At 34.8% G+C, this 22719-nt stretch overlaps 1 protein-coding gene across 1 annotated transcript; it reads right to left on the reverse strand.

Moving 5' to 3' along the window:
• Positions 1-111: 111 nt before the first annotated feature.
• Positions 112-20467, reverse strand: plekhd1 (pleckstrin homology domain containing, family D (with coiled-coil domains) member 1). The gene is made up of 14 exons (XM_059353070.1): positions 20429-20467; positions 19837-20011; positions 16775-16868; positions 16534-16623; positions 15520-15596; positions 14892-14983; positions 14757-14809; positions 13811-13905; positions 13619-13712; positions 12260-12471; positions 9723-9855; positions 6265-6409; positions 2263-2406; positions 112-760 (listed from the first exon to the last, which is right to left on the reverse strand). The coding sequence occupies exons 2-14, from the start codon at positions 19989-19991 to the stop codon at positions 603-605; spliced, it is 1542 nt and encodes a 513-aa protein (XP_059209053.1). The 5' UTR covers positions 19992-20011; positions 20429-20467; the 3' UTR covers positions 112-602.
• Between the last annotated feature and the right edge of the window lie 2252 nt (positions 20468-22719).

Below are 22719 nucleotides of genomic sequence, written 5' to 3' on the forward strand. Positions count from 1 at the left end.
TCATTTTTGTGTACTGTAAATATATTATAGTCACTTTTTCATAATCATTAGTTGAAAACAGTTGAAAAGGTACACACTGCAAACCGGTTATTAAAACGTTATGATTTTCAAGTTAAATGTAACTATAAAATGCTATGTCTTTCCCTATTCTTACTTAACTCTTTGACTAGATCAAATCTGTTCTTATTGCACTTTATACCAAACAGTTCAAGGGACTAATTAGAGACTGTTGCCCTTTTGAGTTGTGCAGAAATATTATCTGCGCTTCATTTTCTTTCTTTTTTTAAAGAGCAAAATAACGTTGATCATCATAGTTAATCATTAAACATTCTAATTAGGTTTTATGCAAAAGGGACCTCCGTTTCTGTGTTTAGTTCTCTTTTTTTCCTGGAACTGTTTAGTGGGAAAGAGCTATAAACCAGTAGGGGTCTGAGAACCAGTGCTGTAACACATAAAAGGTGTAGTCAGTGTCCATTAAATGTTGTACAGTCTTAAGATTACAACCAGAGATGCTATCAAATACATTTCTGTTTACATTCATCTACAGTATCTTAATGGTGGGTCTGGGATTAGTTTCTCTAAGTAACTTGCTATCTCCCCACTCAGTCCTCGGTTTTGTTCGTAGCGTCCTTGCGAGCCATGATCTTGTACACGCTCTCTCTGAAAGTACTGTCAGAGGTAAGTCGCCGTGCCGTCTCCCACAGGTCCTCCATACCGCTGCCATCACCGCTCGCTACTACAAAAGACTTTGAGTGTTTTACTGCAACGGAGCAGAAGAGAGAAACAAGAAGTTAATTTGTTGCTATTGCATTATCATGACTTGTTATGGCATATGATACTATGACTTTTGTGAAATTCTGATGCCATACTATACAATGAAAACACCATATAATATGAATACAAACGCATAAAATGGGTCAATTATAGTCTTTTGGTACATGTGGAAATAGTGGAAAAAAACATTTTATTGGATGTACAAAAATGACCCGCGCATGTCAATTTTTGTCAAAATTGGTCAAATTTTTAAATGCTTAAAATCGATCAATTATAGTCTGTTGATACATATTAGAGCATAAGATGGACAGAAATGACAGAAAAACACCATATTTTGGTATGTCCAAAAATGACCTCCTCAACAAAAAGTCATACTATAGCATGTCGATTTTTGTCAAAATTGGTCAAATTTCAAAATGCCTAAAAATGCTTAAAATTGATCAATTATAGTCTGTTGATACATATTAGAGGATAAGATGGCCAGAAATGACAGAAAAACACCATATTATTGGATGTCCAAAAATGACCTCCTCAACAAAAAGTCATACTATATATAGCATGTCGATTTTTGTCAAAATTGGTCAAATTTCAAAATGCCTAAAATGGGTCAATTATAGTCTGTTGATACATATTAGAACATAACATGGCCAGAAATGACAGAAAAACACCATATTATTGGATGTCCAAAAATGACCACCTCAAAAAAAAGTCATACTATAGCATGTCGATTTTTGTCAAAATTGGTCAAATTTCAAAATGCCTAAAAATGCTTAGAATTGATCAATTATAGTCTGTTGATACATATTAGAGGATAAGATGGCCAGAAATGACAGAAAAACACCATATTATTGGATGTCCAAAAATGACCTCCTCAACAAAAAGTCATACTATATATAGCATGTCGATTTTTGTCAAAATTGGTCAAATTTCAAAATGCCTAAAATGGGTCAATTATAGTCTGTTGATACATATTAGAACATAACATGGCCAGAAATGACAGAAAAACACCATATTTTGGGATGTCCAAAAATGATATAGCATGTCGGTTTTTGTCAAAATTGGTCAAATTTGAAAAAGTCTGTTGATACATGTGGTAGTATCTTTTTTCAAAAAAAATTGGAATTTCAAAATGCCTAAAAATGTTATATGTAATGGAAACCTGTTGTGATGTATAAAAACAATAAGGAAACTGAGGAAAAGGGACAGTTTCAGGGATAACGATCTCTAGCTGTTCTATTGGATGTCAGAACAGAAAAAGTTCAAGTTTAAAAAAGCTTCAAAACAGTACGTTTATCATTTTCATAGTACAGTATGTCCAATACGTTCAAAAACACACCATAACATTCTACACACACAACATCACTACATTAATCATTTTAACAGTATAGTGTGTGTGTGTGTGTGTGTGTGTGTGTGAGAAAAATTAAAGAAATCGTCAAAGTGAGGTTTGTCCAAAAATGAAGTTGATTATGGTAATTGATGACTTACACCAGTGGCGTTTGGAGGCTCTCCTCTGGATCCGGCAGCTCTTGATCCGGCGTGCAGCAGCTTTGTGCAGATAAACAGCGTTCTTCATTATCGATGGGAGCTTCGCCTCGATTTCTGCTGCACAGATACAGTCCTCAAAGAATCCTGGTTCATCATCAAGACAAAACAACAATGAACCATTAAATCTTAATATTAAAATGTTTCTGTATTATTACACAGCCCGAGTTCAGCACTGACATTTATACACTGGATCATTTTGTTGCAATGATTTAGTCAGCAACTATTTCAATAATTAAACTAGGACTGCAAGCAGTACTGAACGGGCCCTCGCAGTACACGCGTGTCGAGGCATGCTGCTGTCGGGGTGTGTGCGTTACAGGGGCCAGTCTATACCACCCCTATGAATTTCATTGCCTTAAGTGTTATAGTGTGGCCACGGTACCAAATATGAAATTAAACTGCCATCACAGTGCCACCTAGGGGCCGATCAATAAAACCTTAAAGGGTTATCCTCAGGAGGGCATTGACAATAATTGTACCAAGTTTTGTATAATAATGCACAAACTCTCCCTTTAATCCTCATACAGTGTCTGAAGGAGGACTCTTAACTGATATGTATAAGTTAGAAGAGGCAGGTAGCAATGGTGGAAAGTAACTATGTACATTTACTCAAGTACTGGACTTAAAGTACAATTTTGAGGTACTTTAATGTAGGTACTTTATATTTCTACTCCACTACATTTTGAGGCATATATTGTACTTTTTACTCCTCTACATTTAGTTGACAGCTTAAGTTACTTTTCAGGTCAAGATTTAAAATGTTTGGGTTTTTTTGTTTATTTATTTATTTATTTTTATCTTTTTGAATTTTTTTATTTTTATTTTTTTATTTTATTATTTATTTATTATTTTTTTTAATTTATTTTATTTTTTTATTATTTTTTAAATTATTTTTTAAATTATTTTTTTCCCTGCTCTTCTGCGCATGCGCAGCCTTTGAGCACTTCTGCGCATGTGCGGACTTTTAGCGCATGCGCAGAAGCGCCACGGGGCGCACATGCGCAGAAGCGCCACGGGGCCGCACATGCGCAGAAGCGCCACGGGGCCGCACATGCGCAGAAGAGCCACGGGGCCGCACATGCGCAGAAGCGCCACAGGGCCGCACATGCGCAGAAGAGCCACGGGGCCGCACATGCGCAGAAGCGCCAAGGGGCCGCACATGCGCAGAAGAGCCACGGGGCCGCACATGCGCAGAAGCGCCACGAAGCCGCACATGCGCAGAAGCGCCACGAAGCCGCACATGCGCAGAAGCGTCGAAAACCCGCGCATGCGCAGAAGCACAGGGGAAAAAATAATTAAAAAAATAATAATTAATTAATTAATTAATTTAAAAATAAAAAAATAAAAATAAAAAATAAATAAATAATAAAAATAAATAAATTTAAAAAATTTAAAAAAATTAAATCTTGACCTGTAAAGTAACTTAAGCTGTCAACTAAATGTAGAGGAGTAAAAAGTACAATATATGCCTCAAAATGTAGTGGAGTAGAAGTATAAAGCTACATAAAATGTACATAAAAGTACCTCAAAATTGTACTTTAAGTCCAGTACTTGAGTAAATGTACATAGTTACTTTCCACCATTGCTACCTGCCTCTTCTAACTTATACATATCAGTTAAGAGTCCTCCTTCAGACACTGTATGAGGATTAAAGGGATAGTTTGTGCATTAGTATACAAAACTTGGTACAATTATTGTCAATGCCCTCCTGAGGGTAACCCTTTAAGGTTTTATTGATCGGCCCCACTGTGGTGGCAGTCTAATTTCATATTTGGTACCGTGGCCACACTATAACACTTGAAATGAAAGTGAAATTCATAGGAGTGGTATAGACTGGCCCCTGTAAAGCACACACCACAACCTCTCATTGAAAAATAAAAACTCAGTCAACCAAATAGTAAAGTGGTCTAGCAGACTGATTGGTGAGCCACAGCTCAACGTGGAGACCTTGTACACAAAACAATTACAGCGCATTACTGGTTCAATTTTAAATGACAGTTCCCATCCATTGCACACAGAGTTTCAGCTCCTCCCCTCTGGGTGTAGGTTTACAATCACTAGGTGTAGAACAAAAAGACACAAAAACAGTTTTGTTCCTGCTATGCTTTGCACAGGTGTTTATTTATTGTTGCTTTTATGTATTAATTTCCTATTTCTATATGTACATTTTAACCTTTATATACGTTTTTACAGCCTAAACAAGTTTTATTTTATTTTGCTGTTTTATTTTGTTTATTTTTCTGTCTTCTTTTTTTTTTTGCTATTCATACTTTAGTTCACATCAATATCTAAGTATAGTCTGGACCTGTAAGAACTTTTAAGAATTTTTAACTTAATTTTATTATTCTTAATTTTTTTATTTAACTTGCCATTTCTTAACTCCCACTGTCTTAAGTTGAATGATGTGTGACATGTGCATCTTTTGTGTGTGTGTGTGTGTATGAGGACTCTATACTGCAAACAAAATCTACCTCTGGGTACAAATAAAGTAAATATCATAGATAAAGAGATAAAAAAACATGATAATGATAATCAATTTCATTGCCTTAAGTCTTATGGTCTGGGCAGAGCGCCAAATATTAAATTAGACTGCAGAGTGCCACCTAGGGGCCGATCAATAAAAACCTTCAAGGGTTATCCTCAGGAGGGCATTGACAATAAGTATACCAAGTTTGGTGTTAATCCGACCGACCGATTTGGAGATATAAAATACTTCAATTTAAAGAGCGCCACCTAGTGGTCATCGGCCAAAATTTTGCACAGAGCCTCAGGGGCTCATAGGGAAGTAGTAACCTGAGTTTCATGTCATTCAGACACACCAATGTGGAAATATGCAACACTTCGTGTTTTGTGTTGATAATAGCGCCACCTGCAGGAAGTTGTTATTTAATAACTTGATTATTCTTTGGGTTATCAAAATTCTTTTAATAACTCTTTGTTATGAGGGTCCATAGATGCTGTGTGCAAAGTTTGGTGCAAAACGATGAAATTGCCTAGGAGGAGTTCGAAAAAGTAGGTTTAGGACATTTCGCAAATTTTTGAAAAAAAATTCCAAGCGAAAATGGGCGTGGCCTATATCACGAGATTCAGCACAACTCAGTGAACGCGTGGATATAAGGTTTTTGAATGTGCGATAAAGTATGTGGGAGTTATTAGCCAAAACGCACTTTCCTTTATTATAGCGCCACCTTGTAGTGGAAATTCAGGATGACAATAGATTATAAAATATTTTGCCAGGTGTGACTTATATTTAAGAGTTTTTGGGTATGTTCAGGCAGTGAAAAATGCGATCATTTGGGAAGAAAAAAAAAAATTTCGAAATACAATAGGGACCTCGCAGGTCGTTGCCTGCTCGGGCCCTAATAACAGTTTTTGGTATTTTTCAAGCAAAAATGCCAAATTAATTCCCTGGTTCCCGCTTCTCAAACATATATAGTAAAAGTAAACTGAATATGCTGGGGGTTTGGAAATGTATATTAGAATTAAATAAACTAAATAAATAAAAAACCAATAAACAGAATATTCACTGGTAATGATAAAACAAATATAATTGCATTAATTGCATCCCTGACAATTTTAGGTAATTTCTAGTGAATAAATGACACAAAATGAAACACAAAAAATGATTTTTTTTTTCTGTGGACTCAAAAACACAAAACCTGTTTTATTTTTTTTGACTGAAAGTGATCAACATGTGATACAAACTGTATCCAGAGGAGGGCAGTCACACAGATCACATTATGCACTTCATATCTCTGTTTGGATCTTTTGCAGAGAATTATCTGATAAATCTGCTTTAATAGATATTTATGTATTTTAAGATGATATGTTTTGCTGCCAGCTTAAGGTATATGACCTATCACTCCAGCTCACAGTGAACTACATGCAACCCTGCAGCACATTTTCACCACCAGATATAAAAGTGTACGTGGATGCACTCACTCCTCAGCTGAGTCACGTCGCCCTTCATCTTCTCGTCTCGCTCTTTGCTTCGGTCCATTGACTCCAGGCCTTTCTCCAGGTCCTGCAGAGCCTCCTCCGCCTGCTTCAGCCTCTTCTCCAGCTCCATCCGAGACTCGATCTCCACCTGAGACACACAGGAAACTTACTGAAGCAACTAAATCAATAAACTGCATGTGGATATTTAAGGGAAATTTAAATCTAGGGCTTTTAAAGACAAACTGAGCTGATGTAATAGAGGAAATCACAGTTTAGTGTTTTCTCTTTGAAGGAGAGAAGCAGGAGGAAAGTCTTTTTTCTGTATCTCAAGGGTCACATGATGAACTGAAAGCAGCACAACAGGCTTCTCTGCCTTTGTAGCAAGGTCATAATAGTTTCAGATTTTTCATTAGTTTTATTTCATTGTGAATTTTTGTGTTTTCAGATTCAGTTTGTTTAATAACTTTTTAGAGTGAGTTTGCTAGTTTTTATTATTTATTTTTTTTTGAAAATGCTTAGTTTTAGTTTAGTTTTTATTAGTTTTAGTGTTAGTTTTACTTGTTTTTTAATGTGGTATTTGTTGGTTATGAGATTCAAAATGGTAACAATAAATTCTTTTTGAGTTTCGGTTCGAGTGAAGAGCTGAACTTTTTGAAGGCAATCAACTCACATAGTCCTGTAACATCCCAGTCTCAATAAACAGATTTACCAAGAAAAAAAAGGACATTTTCACTTTAATTTTAGTTAGTTTTGTAACCATACAATACAGTTTCAGTTAGTTATTGTTTGTTTTTCGAAAACTCTTGTTTTTATTTTTATTTCAGTTAAAATGTTTTTTCAATTCTAGTTTGCATTATTTCGTTAGTTTTCTTTAACTATAATAACCTAGCTTTGTAGTTCTGTAAAAGTCATACTATAACATGTCGATTTCTGTCAAAATTGTTCAAATTTTAAAATGCCTAAAAACGCATAAAATGGGTCAATTAGAGTCTGTTGGTACATGTGGTAGTATAGTTTGTCCCAAAATAGTGAAACTAGCTACTTGTTTTTATAATGACGCTAAAAAAACATTTTTTTTCTCTAAAGAATACAGTTTTTAATAAATGTGATTTGTTGACATATTTAGTGACTTGTTGTCATATTTTGTAGGAAAATGTGCAATGTTAATAATGCACGGTGCAAAGCTGCATTTAAAATAAGATTTAGAGATGTGACTAACCACATTAATCAGGTTTTTAGTACATTTTTTATTGCTACATGGCAAACAAGGTACCAGTAGGTGCAGCAGATTCTCAGAAAACCAACAAGACCCAGCATTCATGATATGCAGCTCTTAAGGCTGTGCAATTGGGCAATTAGTTGAAAGGGTTGTGTTCTGCACCTACTGGTACCTTGTTTGCTATGTAGCAATAAAAAATATACTAAAAACCTGGATTTATCTGGTTAGTCACATTGGACTGCTATTATTTTGAACACTACTGTACATCTCTTTAAATTTCAGCACAATTAGTCGTTAGGAACATTCCTAATTAAGAACACGTTTATCCTGGAGAAACTGGTGCAACCAGTCGAGGTTTGGCTATTTACTCAAGGACGCTTCAGCACTACAGAAGTCCTGTTTGCAGATAAAAGAACTTCTTTGCCAACAATGTAGTTTGACTGAAGCCTGGAGGGAGAAAGAGAAACAGTGAGTTGACGTATAGAAGTGAGGAGGTAATTCCATACAGAGAAACCGGACGAGAGACGACAATGAGCTTTTTGTTCCAGTAAATGTAATATGAGATCATTCTGCTCTTTATGCCAGAAAGACTGGAGATGAGGAGGATCTGCTGCTGAAGATCTCACAGATATCAGTACAAAAAATCTGAAGGGTTGAACCAGCCTAAATATCAAAGTTACATCTAACTGATTTCTACAAATTACTACAAAAATAATTTAATACAAGCAGGCCGAAGCTGCCATTTAAGACATTTATCAGAAAAAAGTTAAGGATTATATGTTTCTTTGTGGGTTGTAAAATTATTCTACTTATTCACATAAATAACCCATTTAAAACCGATAGAATTGTCTGAATTATTATTATTACAAAAAAGAAAACAGGATTGATCTTAATTCATAAAAAATGACTACTTTAGGACGTAAAGACAGAAATAAATTATATAATATCTAGGACTGTCAGAAGAGAGTGACAGAAGCTTTGGAAAAACATTTACGCATTAATGTTTGTAAACCCAATTTACAGAATATGTAAATAAACAATTAACTTAAATTATATATAAAATATAAATAAAATACACACAATTCAAATCATTAAAACATTTAAATGCACAGTGTAATTTTGATTCATGATTCTTTGTAGGCATTTTCATTTCTGCATTGTTTACATTCTTTCCTCACTGCCTTCATTTGGTGCATTGCTCCATTTCTTGGCACATTACCACCACATGAAGATAATAATAACAGCTTGCGCTTTTTTGCACTTGCAAGGAAAGTTTACACATAGAAAAACAGAAGAAAATGGAAAATAGTAAAAGGAATGTGAGCTTTTTTGTGCATTACAGATTTCTGCCAGAGTCTAATAATATGAAACCATTTATAGGAAAGTTAATCAGGTCACAACACTGCAAAAAAGGTGTGTCTGAAAACAAGATAAAAACACTAAATCTGAGGGAAATTATATTGCTGGACAGATAATTTCACTTGACAAGATTTCTTCAATTACGATTATTAAATCTAGAAATAAGCATGTTGAACGCTTAAAATAAGAAATTAACTCTTAAAACAAGATAAATTAAAGCTGCAAGTAGCGATGAACTGGCCCGTGCAGAGTGCACTGACAATTATTTGTTTCTTACCAAGATTAAAAAAAACTTTAGATTTAGATGTGTTAGATGATTTATCTTGTTTAAGAGTTATGCTTATTTCTAGATTTAACAATCTTAATTTAAGAAATCTTGTCAAGTGAAATTATCTGTCCATGCAGCAAGATCATTTCCCTCAGATTTAGTGTTTTTATCTTGTTTTTAGACAAACCTTTTTTGCAGTGCAGCGTGCACAGGATTAATAAAACTGGAACCCACTTTAAAACTCCATATCACTTTTTAAAACCTTCTGTCTGCTGTCAATAAGGTCTGGAATAAAGCCATTTTCTGGTGTCATTACAGTAAATGTTACTGCAGATTGTGTCTTTATCTTCAAGTAATTAAATCAAATAAAACTGAGATTAACTATAATTTATAGAATTAACCCAATTTACATTGACATGTTTCTCCATTAGTTGAGTTAATTCTGACTGATAAATGTCAGAGGAGAAGAATGTTTGTTTAAATCAGGTTTTATTTTACATTTATTACTATTGCTTCTTCTAAAACTATATTTGAAAGCATGAACCTGGCAGCTGGTTGCTACGGTGACCTTTCCACTGACTTTGTGCAGAGAGCAGCTGAGTCATGCTGTGCTACCTTGAGCTCGGCCTCGGTCTGCTGCTTGTCCACAGCGAGCTGAGAGAGCGACTGCTGCAGAGCGCAAGCCTGAGACGAGTAGTACTCCCTCTCCTGCTGCAGGATTTTGGCCCGCTCGTCATTGTCCCTGAGCCTGAAGGACAGAAACACAGTCAGACAGGAAAAAGACCACAAACACAACATATACAACATCATGCAAATCTGCATATTTCTTATCATGTGCAATCAAATCAAATTGTTATTTGATAAGAAGTCCTGAAAAGTCTGGAAATCTTAACTTTCCACTCAAATTCTCTTAAAAAATAGGGCAGCAGTATGCATATATTTGTCCAAATCAGAAAATGTTCATAATTAATGTGTTTTTTAATTATTTAAAGGCTTTCAAAGAGTCCATTATAAATCTGAAATGCTGTTTCGTTGCAGAATAAAGAGAAGATGTGAAGTGTTTCTGTTGCCCTTCACTGTCAGGACTGCTCAGGCTGATGCCATGCTGCGTTCACTGAACACACACCTATAATTTCATTTCAAGGTGAAAACAGAAGCAGCAGAACTATCTGTGAGAGGATTGCATTGAATCATCATTTTAGAAACTGTTTTTTGTAAAAAAAAAAATATACATATATAACAAAGATGTTAATTTAGAGTTGCTTAAGGGGTGTTGGAGGGCAGATTTGAATCAACATGCAAAAAAACTAAATATTTTAAACAGTATTTGTTTCAGGACTGTGATTTTGCACTGAAGGTGAAGATCTATTTGAGCTGGCATGTAGTAAGAAAAGTGTCCTGAATGATTCTGGTTGTATTTTTGTATGTTTCCATGCAGCTGCAGCTCGGGGCGAGAAGAGTATGGAGTAAGATAGCTGTCATAAAGATGTGTGCAAGATTCTAACCATTCGTATTTGTAATGTTAAACAATAAAATAGTTGTAAACAAAATTCTGCTTTCACATACGTGAGTCTGAGAAATTGTTTGGGTTAGGGTTGTTTTTATGTGCGTATAAATCTAAAAGCTGTGAGTGCAATGTCTTGTGAATACAACTCTAATTGAACACTAATTCAAGTTTGTGGGTACGAGTCAAAAATTGTTGAAATGACGTCACATGGGAAAATCGTGGTTCGATTATTTTCCCCTGTGACCTGCCTGTGACGTCATTTCAACAATTTTTCGACTTACCCACAAACTTGAATTCATAGTTGTAGAAATTAGAGTTGCATTCACAAGACATTGCACTCACAGCTTTTAGATTCATACTCACAGAAAAACAATCCTAACCCAAACAATTTCTCAGACTCACGTATGTGAAAGCAGAATTTTGTGTACAACTATTTTATTGACAAACAAATGTTTAACATTAAGAATACGAATGGTTAGAATCATGCACACATCTTTATGACAGCTATCTCACTCCATAGAAGAGGAGCAGAGTGAAGCCAGAGCTCATGGAAAACTGAACGTTATGACTCGTGTATTTCAGAGTTGGTAACAGAACATTAGAGCCAGCAGTCAATAGCAGCTGGCTGTAATATCCCACTTACTGGTGCTGATCAATGGGCTGGTTGTTCACAGATCAATACACATTTCCACTAGCAGTTCCGTCCTCTGTGCATTAGCATAGAGCTTCCCTGGAAAGGCTGCAGAGTTTCACCCTTTGGACGCCAAAACCGGAATCACAGGCTCCAGAGAACCGAGAGAGCTTTAGATAATACCTATAGTTGTTAGTTACTGTTAAAGAATAATGCATTTATCATGGAAATTATTGTCGTTTCGTAATTAATGTTATTTTAAGAGTTTATTGTTGCAAATATTATACTATTTTACAAACTATGTTACATTTTTTGTTAATTGTGATTACAAAATTATTTGTAAACTTGTAAAAAACATTATTTAACATCTTGCTAATGGTTAATAATGGTTAATAAACTGTCTATAAAATAATTTTGGATGATATTACTAAGTTGCAGCTGAGGATTAATTGTTAAAATTGTACTATAAACATTATTTAGATAGCGAATACTTTGTCATTGTTAATAGTTGTTTTGTAAACTGCATATAAACATTATCAGCTAATGCTTATAACTAATGATTAATAAGTAGTTTATGATATAATATTTTGTATTTAATATTTAAAAGAGTGACTATTTGTGCACCAATATTATCTATCTAAATTATGTTTATAGATGCTTCAAAAAGTATTTATTAACCATTTACTAATATAGTGAATAGTGTTTGAAATGTAACATTGACAGTTACGTGTCAATTCAAATATGATATTGTCATTTTTGTGTGAAAATGTATAAACACTGATTTAAATTATCTCAGACTGAACAACCAAACGGCTCTGAGAATTTAAAGCTTTAAACAGAAGAAAAGAAGTCAACAAAGAGAAAAACTTTTTCTGCTTTTGCACCAAAACCAGAAAAACTTTTTTCTGCTTTTGCACCAAAACCTGAAAAACTTTTTTCTGCTTTTGCACCAAAACCAGAAAAACTTTTTTCTGCTTTTGCACCAAAACCAGTCATCTCAGGTTTCTCACTCACTTGTCCTCAGCTTGCTCCTTCTCCTTCAGCAGGATCTTCATCTGCTCCTCGATGTGTCTCAGGTCCTTCAGCAGGTCCACGTCTCCGGGCTCCTCGCCGTCCTCAGACTTCCTGCAGGAGGCGCTCTCCTCTGCCGCCTCCTTCTCCTCCTGCTCCTCCTGCTCCTTCACCGCCAGCAGCTCCAGAGTTCTCTGTTTCTCCTGAGAGAGCTCCTGGAAAACAAAACCACACATTAAGATCCAACACAAACTCCTCAGTCTAACAGAGCTTGTAATGTAATAATGTCTCTAATTAAATTAAATCAGAAGGAAGTTGAGTGTTAGTGATAATTTAACTCCATCATTTAAAACTACTTGTCTAAAAAGATTTACAAAAGCACATGCAGGTGATAAACAGTTACAGTGAGGGGAATAGTTATTTGCCAATTTTTGTGATTTTTGCTAATAAATACAATTACAAATTTACAAATAAATAAAAGGTCTATAATATATATATATATATATATATAGTCTCTCATTGTTAAAATAAACATACCATTAAAATTAAATTAGTGAATTAAATTAAATTAAATTAAATTAAATCAAATTGAATCATTAAATTAAAATATTAAATTGAATTAAATTATTTATTTTAATTTAATTTAATTAAAATATGTTAAATTAAACATACCATTAAAATTATAGACTGTTCATTTATTTGAAAGTGGGAAAATTTTGCAAAATCACAAAATCAGCAAGGGACCAAATAATGATTTCACCCACTGTGAGCGCACCTTTTTTCTGAGCTCATCCTTCAGTTCTTTATGACTTTTATTGTGTTTATAATTCAGTTTTCCTCCACTCTTCTTCCACAGGAAGTTGCATCAATGTCAGATGTATTACTTTAGCCGGATAATTGGACGATCAACCTCCAGCGTTCGTTACACAACGTATTACATCAGCAGTTGTAACATCACATGACCTGAATCCTCTCCAACTCATCAATAAGTTATTCTAGGAACACTCGCCCACACACTCTCAGTTTCCGCTTAGCTTTGAAAAATAAAAATTGGCATTAAAAAAAAGATTGCCACTGATAAAAAAGGTTTAAATAATTCATTTTATTCATAATTTTTGCATTCTGATGTATTTTTAACAACAATCCTGTCTTCATGTCTGTTTTTGGTGTCAGATTTTGTGTTTTTTCAAAATAATGTTTATTTTTTAGTGGATCTATTTTCAGTGCCAGGGTTTCCTGTTTTAAATTCACAGCTTTATTTCGCTTTATTTTGATGCCAAACCTATTGTCATTGTTCTGTCTATCTATATCTATTGATAACAAACTGCTTTTTTTCTTAAATAAAAAAAATGTATACCTTACCTCAATGGATTTCTGCAGCATGATGGTTAAACTGCTCAGCTCTTCTTTTTCACTCTCTACTCCCCTGAGGGACTGAGCCGTGCCGTCCAGGTCTCTGATCAACACGCAGCAGAAAATAAATCATATTCATTAACAGGCTTCTGCAGTAAAATCTGTATCAGTAAACAAACAAGCAGGAAATTCGTTTTTTACAGTTTGATATGCTCCTGCTCCGCCTTCAGCTCCACCACCACCTCCTCAAACTTCATCTTCTCCTCCTCCAGGACCTGGTTCAGACGCTCCAGCTCCTGCACACAAACAGCAGTGTTACAGTGTGTACATTCGTAGGGTTCGTAACCTTTAGCAGTGGTCAAATTCAAGCATTTTTCAAGGACTTTCAAGCTCCATTTTCAAGCTTTTCCAATATCTTACACCTGTTGTAAATTGCATGTTTTAGTAAGTTCACAATTTTCATTTGTATTATTACTATTATTATCCTCGTTGAGAGTTTGTATTTTCAATTGTTCAATTTAAAAAAAATGTAAAAAGTAAAGGATTCATCAATTAATCAACTAATTATTTGACGTAAAAAAATATTCAGTTTTGATAATCTATTGTTTAGGTCATCAATTTTTAGGTCCAGCTCCTCCAGTGTGGTGATTTGTTGTGTTTCTCAGTATTATATCACAGTAATTTCTGTTATTTTATTCTCTAAACCAGAACAAATTAAATCCAGACTGAAAACCTTATTTTTCCCAAACGCTTTTAAAAGCCAAGGCCTTATTATCATTGTAATTATTATTATTATTATTGTTGATATTTTTTATGTTTTTATTTATTTATTTATTTATTTATTTATTTATTTATTTATTTATTTATTTATTTATTTATTTATTTAATGTTTTCTGTATTTTTAATGTATTATTATGATTATTATTATTTATACGTATTATTTATATGATTAATGAAAAAGATGAATCACTGAAATAACTGTTAGCCGTACATATAAGAATAAAGTAAAATCTACCAAAAAAAGTACAAATATATTGGTTTATAAATTTGTACAAAAATACAAGTTATACTCTTTTTATTCCAATTTTAAGAAACATTTTGTTGCAGTGATGTGATGATACCAGAGAGGTAAATAAAAAGTTCTCACCTCTCTCTGTGCTCTCTGATGACTGAGCTCTTCAGTCTCTTCCATCAGTTTATCTAAATAAATAAAAACATTTAATAAAAACTTGTAAAACCTTTAAAAAAAGTTAATTATCAGCTGATTTCCCCACATGTTTACCCAGATACTCCTGCTTCTCTTTGGCCAGCTGCAGCCCCTGAGCCTCCAGACTCTCGATCATGGCCTCCCCTAGCTGAGCGTTCTTCCACGTGCTGTTAGACAAACAGAGATTTTAACAAAACCAAGAGACGATTATAAATTAAAACACAGTGGGCACAGAAATAGATGCTTTCCATCCCTTGTAGTCATGGCAGCAGCCTGGCTCCGGGGATTACAGTCCACCACTTTGGTCCAAACTAAAATATCTCAACAATTTTTGGAGCTTTCATGTTCCCAAGAGGATTGTAACTGACTTTTGACCCTAAAAATGTGTGAATATGATGATGTTCAGAGCCTCAACTGTTAATATGTATCAGTCATTTTAGTTTGTAGCAAGAAATTGTCTCAACAATCTTGTTTTACATGCTTTTTATTTGCATCAGGCCTTTATCTTTAACATTACATCACTTTTAAACATTCATGTGTATGAACTGAAGATTTCTGACTTTATTGACACATTTTTCCAAAAATGACTCCCATCAAACCATCAAAAAATCAGATGAAAATTCAAACAAAGTGGCTTTAAAAGTCATGTTTTGTTTGTATAATTCCCTCTGAAAAGGAGAGTTTATGTCGGTTAAATACTCACACTTTGCCCGACTCCTGCAGCATCTCCATCCACTGCACCTGCTCCTCCCCAGACTCAGCAGCCAGCACTATGGTGCCCTGGGGGACGGAAATGTGATATTACACATCAGCACCTTGTCAATAATGGGCTCAGGCTGTAAAATAGACAATAGAGCTCCATCTTTGGCTGCTGGGATGGTAAAAAGCTATGTCAGAACACTGTTTTGAGCCTGTTAAATTCACTCCATTATGTGACCCGTTAGCTGCAGGATTAGACAGATAGAAGTTATAAAAGCAGCGTTAGAGCTCTGCAGGCTGCTAGGACACACAGGCAATTTGGACTTTGCACGTGGGATATGTTGCTATTTTAATATCTGTTTGCACCTTTATGTCTTTTTCTGTCTTAACCCATAAGAACCCAGACCCATTTATCCTTGAACGAAAATTATGGGGGATATACCACAGTGGACCACATCGATCACATTTATGATGTTTTTTTTTAATTACTACCCCTAAATGTCAAAGATATGATATTTCTTATTTTAATATAAATAAACTCGACACCTTCTCTGCTTACAGAAACACAAATTTGCCTTTTTCTCTGCATCTCCACAACATATATTGAAATTGTGACATTAATAGCAATTAATTATTTTTCAGATTTGTTTTTAAGTAACAAAATAATAAGAAATCAATAATAAATAAAAACAAATAACAAATAAATGCGATACAGGAAATCCTATTAATGGATTAGAATTGTTAAATGGGTTTAAACTTGGACTTGTAACAAAAAATAAGCTTTTTGAAATTAGCTACTGTTTCCAGTCACATCCATATTTTGGAGAAGTCACTTCTTGTCAAAGTCACATTTATTTAATGGGATTTAATGAGTTAAGCATCAAGCTGAATATGGGAGATTCTAGTACATTTAAAGTGTTTGTTACACCTGTGTCACTGTGGGTTCTTATGGGTTAAAAATGTCACTTTAAACTGCTGTAAGGTCGACAAATGAAATGGAGAAGTGAAAGTGTCTTACAGTAAAGTCCTCCAGGTTGACCACGATGGCGAAGGGCATGCCCATGTTTTCATTAGCGGACACCACACATCCTCCCAAAGGAATGACTCCCTGAGACAGAAACAAACACACTGCTATTTAAAATGTTGATTCTGGATCAAAAAAATGAGTTATTTACCTAATAACAAATAATAATTCTTGCATGTGTACAAGATAATAAAGAAACGTCCAGCATGTTTGCAGAGAGGCTGAAGCAGCTCACCTTGGGGTGGATGTTGAAGTACCTGTTGGTCTCAAAGTTTCTCTTCTCGCTCTCAGCATAGTAGAACAAGAAGCTGTCTTTGATGATGAAGAATCTTTATATCGAGGAAGACAATGAAAGCAGCAGTGAGTCAATCCTGCGGGGCTCAAAGGAACCAACGTCTTAACAAAACACTTGTTTGAAAATGTATTATAATTCAATTTTAGGTTGATTTTATGATTTTATAATTTTTTGTTTTTATTTGTATACATGCATAGTTTATTTTGTGCAGGCAGTACATTTTACATTTTATTTCATTTATTTTTATCTTATTTTTTTTAAACATATATTTATTGTTTTTTGTGTTAATATAACAACATTCAACAACCAAAACTTCACAAACATATGGGAGCCAATGAAAACAATAATTAAAATATCATGAATAATTAAATACATGTAGATAACAAAAAATAAATAACAAAAACAAATAAATAAAATGAAAAAAAAATTAAACTGTGGTGAGTATTCTTACTGTAGGTTACATTCCCAACAACAAATTAGATATTTTTCATTATCTTATTGTCCCACCGCCTCCTCCATATCTCCATTCCTCAACAGTTCCAGAAATATCTTCCAAATGTTATTTATCCTATTTTTAAATTTATTTTATCTTATTGCATTTATGCTATATTTTGCTATATAAATAAAGTGGATTGGATTGGATTATATATATATATATATATATATAAACAATATTTGAACATTCCTGCCCTATGAATAATTATACAAAGTCTGCCTCTATATATCCACGTTTTTCAGTCATAAGTACCAAGATACCTGTATAAGTCATGTATAATTTTCCGTAGAGGAGATGCTTTTTACTTTATAGACATATATTCACATATATACTTGTCAATTTCTAGCCGGAAAATTTCGAATTAACTCGATAAGTAAAAAAATAAGCAGACATGATTGACATGAATTACTCCAGTAATTTGATAGTGCACTCCTATAGAGTTGCGGGACTTTTCAGTCACTGATCTAATGAAGAATGATCAAATTCTCTGCACCAAAGGCTGAGACATGCTGACTTTACAGCTGAGGTAGGCAGGGTTTTTTTTCCATAATTCAGTTCCAATTCCATAAAAACCTTTTAGTATTTAGTAATTAAACAGAGGTCTGAAAGAAATCTAGACTTCTGCAGCTCATCTGTGCTCTGTTTCAGACTTTGGCCAATCAAAGATCACAGCAAATGCGTCCCTTTAATTGGCTTAAAATTCTGCAGAAAAAGTTGCTATGAGAGCATTGTAAACAATTGCTTACACTGCAAAAAATAAGTTTTTTCATGTTTTTTTTCCCTGCCTTTACAAGAGAATATTCTAGGGAACCCCTCATGTATTTCTCCTGGAATCATTTTTTTGTTTAAATCATATTTTAAACTTCTATAGTCTTGGTTATGTGAAAAAACAGGAATAGAGGAATAAAGAGAAGATGTCAGACATGTATTTAACTCTTTTTACAGATTTCAAGAGAACGAAATATATTAAAAATAGTTGTTAAGCAACTAAGCGTGCCAATGCATCTTTAATTAGACCCTCCGCTCAGCTGCAGTTTAACTCTTCATGACATCATTGTATAAAATCGGTGTGTCCCTTTAATCTACTTTAGGCTACTAGATATTATTTCGGGGTCAGTCACACTCATCTAAATGTCATCAAACTGTTGGCAGATTTGTTTCATTTTTTTTAAGCTGGTGACAAAAACAAATACCAGGAAATCTCCGAGCTCTACCGTCAGTAGTCTGGCACAGGACACCATATGAGCATTTACCCAAAAAACAAACCTTTTGACCTTTATGACACAAGCAAATGGGAGAGGTTAGAAGGAGCTCGCTGCAAATGGACTCTCTGGATGCACCGTGTATTGTCGTTTTAACTGTTATGTAAACTAAGAGCATTATCATGACATAAGGTGGCAATCCAGGCATTTTAACATCCAAATATACACAGAAAAAAAAGATTTTTTGGCCCTGTAATTATCATTTCAATCATCTATATAAATTCTACAAAGAAATATGAATTCAGTGCTTTTACTTTAAAATAGCAGTTTAGTATTCACTAAACCAGTTCATGGGCTTAATTAGTTGATATTTCCAAGTAAAATGTAAATGAGGGACATCAGTAAATCTGCAAATTACTTGTGTATTTTCATTAAAAAAAGAAGTGGTTCTATTAAATAAATATTACTTAGAAACAGCCTGAGTAAAGATTACAAACTCTCCACTCTCACTACAATTTTTTTCAGTGTACAGTCGCTTCATAAAAACTGTTGTTATATAAAGCAATTATCTAATTCACAATATTACAACAGTTCTTAAATGTCAATTTTGGGGGGAAAAGATGTCCATCATCAAAACAACATCATTTTCTGTAACTTGTGAAATTATTCAAAAAGTAAAAGTTACTACTATTGAGGAAAACTTGTTGTTTTTTATTATTTCCTCTGGATAAATAAACTATTATCTGATTATTGGACGTGTAGGAAGGCTTGCAAAAGTTAAATGATGATAGGATTTGTTCTGCTACACTGATTTTTCGCCTGATAATGAAGGTAAAAACGCTGAATACACTGATTCACTGTTTAATTTAGACTCTAAACATCAGTCGATGCTACTAAACTGTTAAACACAATGGTAGCAACATTTCATTTGGTTTATTAATAACTCACCTTGTCTTAAGAGCAGCTATAAAGAAAATTACAGCAGAATAACAATATTTTATATCTCTGGTGTCCAATAAATTGTCAATTTAATTCTTTTTTTAAAGACTATATTAGAGCAAAGATTTACTTTTCATACTCTCGTGGAAGGAAAATACGACCTAGAATCAAAAAGCAAGATGCACACTATTTCCCATCAAAATGTCAAATAAAAAAATCCTATAAGCCTAAGCTCTAGTTTCTTAACTGTATGCAGGTTTTTACAAGGTTTCATAAGCAGCAGAGGCAGAAAGAAGTGCAGTATAAAGTGCTCTATCTGAGGTTAAAAGCTAAAAACCACCAGGTGAATCACACCTCCCCCTCACCTGCGGGACCACTTGGCCGACGGCCGTCCGAAGGGCCTCTTCCACAGCACCCCGTGCAGCTGCACCTTGGTGCTGAAGTCCAGCGCTTCAGAGTCTGACTGCTCCATGGACGTCCAGGGCGAGAACAGAGAGTTTCTGGAGGAAGACGAGAACATCCTCTCTGGCTTCCCACACCCTGGGAGGTGTGGCAAATACAGAAAACTATCAATAGAATTTTTAAAAAAAGGAAAAAAAAGTGATAGTGTCACTCAATAACAATTAGTCCAGTCACACCCTGCACACACACACACACACACACACACAGAGGTGCATGCACAGCCGCAGGGACGGCTGCAAATCAAAACAGGAAAAGTAGCAAACAAATCCCAATAACTCAGCAGGGTGGAATGATGCAGCTGCCAATACGCTCATCAGCTGGAGGCAGACTGACTGTACAGCAGCGGAGATGAAAACAGGGAGGACAGAGAGAAAGAGGGAGGGAGGAAGAGGAGGGATACTGGGAGGCGATGGGGGAGGGAAGCTTTAGGAATGAGTTGCTAAATCTGAAGCCGGTCAATACATTCCAGCCAGTAAAAGCTGTTATTCAGATTACTCTACTCGCCGCAGTCTACAGCTTTTGGCAGGTATGAACTCTCCGGTCTCGTCATCCATCCATCACTCCATCCCTTCATCCATCCATCCAGTCGTCGCTCCAGCAGTGAATTAGGAGAACATCTGGGGCAGAGGCGGAGCTGCACGACTTCTGGTAAAGAGGATGGAGAGTCAGAGTGGTTAACGTGCAGCTCAGCGTCGTGAGTATCAGATTAATTTACACAACATGTGTCAGAGTGGATGGACATCAGATTATAAAGATATTGACAGCTCAGCCTCGACAGAGAAGTGCATGAGCCTGCAGACTTTTTTTCACAAGTGTAAAACATCCTTTCAGGGTGGAAAAGCCTTTGAAAAATCCCACAATTTGTTGACCAAAAGTAACAATAAAAATCCACAAGTTCTTACCTTGATGAAGACAATCAGAGTAAATTAAAACGAACAAAGTATTGAAGTTCAGGCTCAATTCAACCACAAAAGACAGTTTTGACAAGCTGAAATCAACATATAAGCAGGTAGTTTCGCCAGTTAAAAAACTTTAATTTAGTCGTCATAAAACACATTGCTTTACAACTGATTTTCACAATCAAAAGTATGGAAATAAGGCAGACTCATTCTGGAATGACAGGGAAAAAAAGACACACCTACCCAGACTGGAACTATTACAAATATTAACTTTATCCTAAAACTCTCCTGATCCGACAGAAACCTCCACTCAGCCCCTGAACGTTTCGTCATCAGACTCCACCTGCAGATATACGACAGTTTGAAGGGTTTCTATGTTCTCAACATGTGATTCTCTCTGTGTGATTCAATGTAAAAAGAAGTTATTGCACTTCAAGACGTTCAGACTGACACCACAGACTTGATTATGATTGATTAAACAACCATGAAACCTAAGAAGTCCAGTATTTTGATTGTTTATGGTACAAGATGAAGTTTCATATTGATTTATTAAAAACAGCTTTAACTCGCGTGATAGACAATGTTTAAAAACTACAACAGTATAAACTATTTGAACACATCACTATCCTTTGAAAACAATGTACCTCTGAAAGTTTTCAGGCGCTAAAGAAAAACAGCCGTTTTCAGTTTGGGACAGGGCTTTCTTCAGAGAACCGTTTGTTTAATTAGCTTTAATGACAAGTTCACTTTTTTCAGGGGGTATTCCTGTCTCTCCCCAACAGATCAGGGACAAAACCCAGTTATTAAATATTTATACATTTTCATTTTTACAGTTTTTTCCCCCCATATTTATTTTGTCATAATTTTTAATTAAATTATTTTGTCTTGGATTATTAACTACTGCTTTCTCTTTTATTTCATTTTTTTTATCTCATTCTTTTTAATTTTATTGTATGATTGTTTTTATCACCTTCATTTTTTTTTTTTTTTTGAAACTGAACTGCTGATGGCCACAAATTTCTGATAAACAGAATTGTGAAAAAGAAGTTCGGCCAAAGCTTATTTGAAGCAGTCTGCGAGTATTTTGAAGGCAAAATAGCAGCAAACTATGCTGTATTAAAAACACTATAAAATTTGAAAATACCAGCTTTATTTCTTTAATTGAGACTAAAATTTAAATGCATTTGTGCAGGGTGTGAATTTTGTCTTCCATTATTACCTCCACCAAGGAGGCTATGCTTTGTTTTGTTTATTATATTAGGTTTTTGATTATGGAAAATCTACTAACCTGATTTTCATGAAACTTGGTTGAGGGGTGTAGCGTGGGCCAAGGAAGCATTTCAATCAATTTTGGTGTGGATCCAAATCACGAGGTGGATACACACCAAGGATTTTTTTTCCCACCAAATTTGGAGACACAAGGTTTCCAAGGGACAGCAATGTTTGTGTGCATCTTTCTCAAATGTTGGCTAATAGACATCATTAAGTCATAATGTTTCTGAGATTAAATATTCATGATTTTTTACTGTATTTTCGGGGCTTTCAAGGCTGACACATTCCCAAATAAATGCAGGCTGGGGAGAGAGGTGCCTGGAATGCCCTGCTTATCCTGCTGCCCTCGCAACCCGGCCCCGAATAAGTGGACGAGAATGGATGGATGGATGGATGTACACAATCTGATTGATTTCCAATTTATCTCCAACAATTTTGATAAACTATTAATCATTTAAGGAATTATTTGAGCGAAAGGGTTTTACATTTTTGGGGTCCAGCTTTGAAATTTGAATATTTTGTGGATTTCTTCCACAATATTGAACTGGACATTTTTGGGACCAAGCAATTAAACATGAAAATAATCAGTAAATTAATCGATAATAGAAAAAACAT

This window comes from Centropristis striata, chromosome 16 (genome assembly GCF_030273125.1).
Source record: "Centropristis striata isolate RG_2023a ecotype Rhode Island chromosome 16, C.striata_1.0, whole genome shotgun sequence".
Classification (NCBI taxonomy): Eukaryota; Metazoa; Chordata; class Actinopteri; order Perciformes; family Serranidae; genus Centropristis; species Centropristis striata.

Excerpts from the sequence above, each read along its gene's own strand:
- plekhd1 (XM_059353070.1), bottom strand. The coding sequence starts at position 19,991 with ATGTTCTCGTCTTCCTCCAGAAACTCTCTGTTCTCGCCCTGGACGTCC. Across the intron at positions 16,624-16,774 it reads ACTTCAACATCCACCCCAAG|GGAGTCATTCCTTTGGGAGG; the intron begins GTGAGCTGCTTC and ends TTTCTGTCTCAG. Across the intron at positions 2,407-6,264 it reads CGACGTGACTCAGCTGAGGA|GATTCTTTGAGGACTGTATC; the intron begins GTGAGTGCATCC and ends ATGATGAACCAG.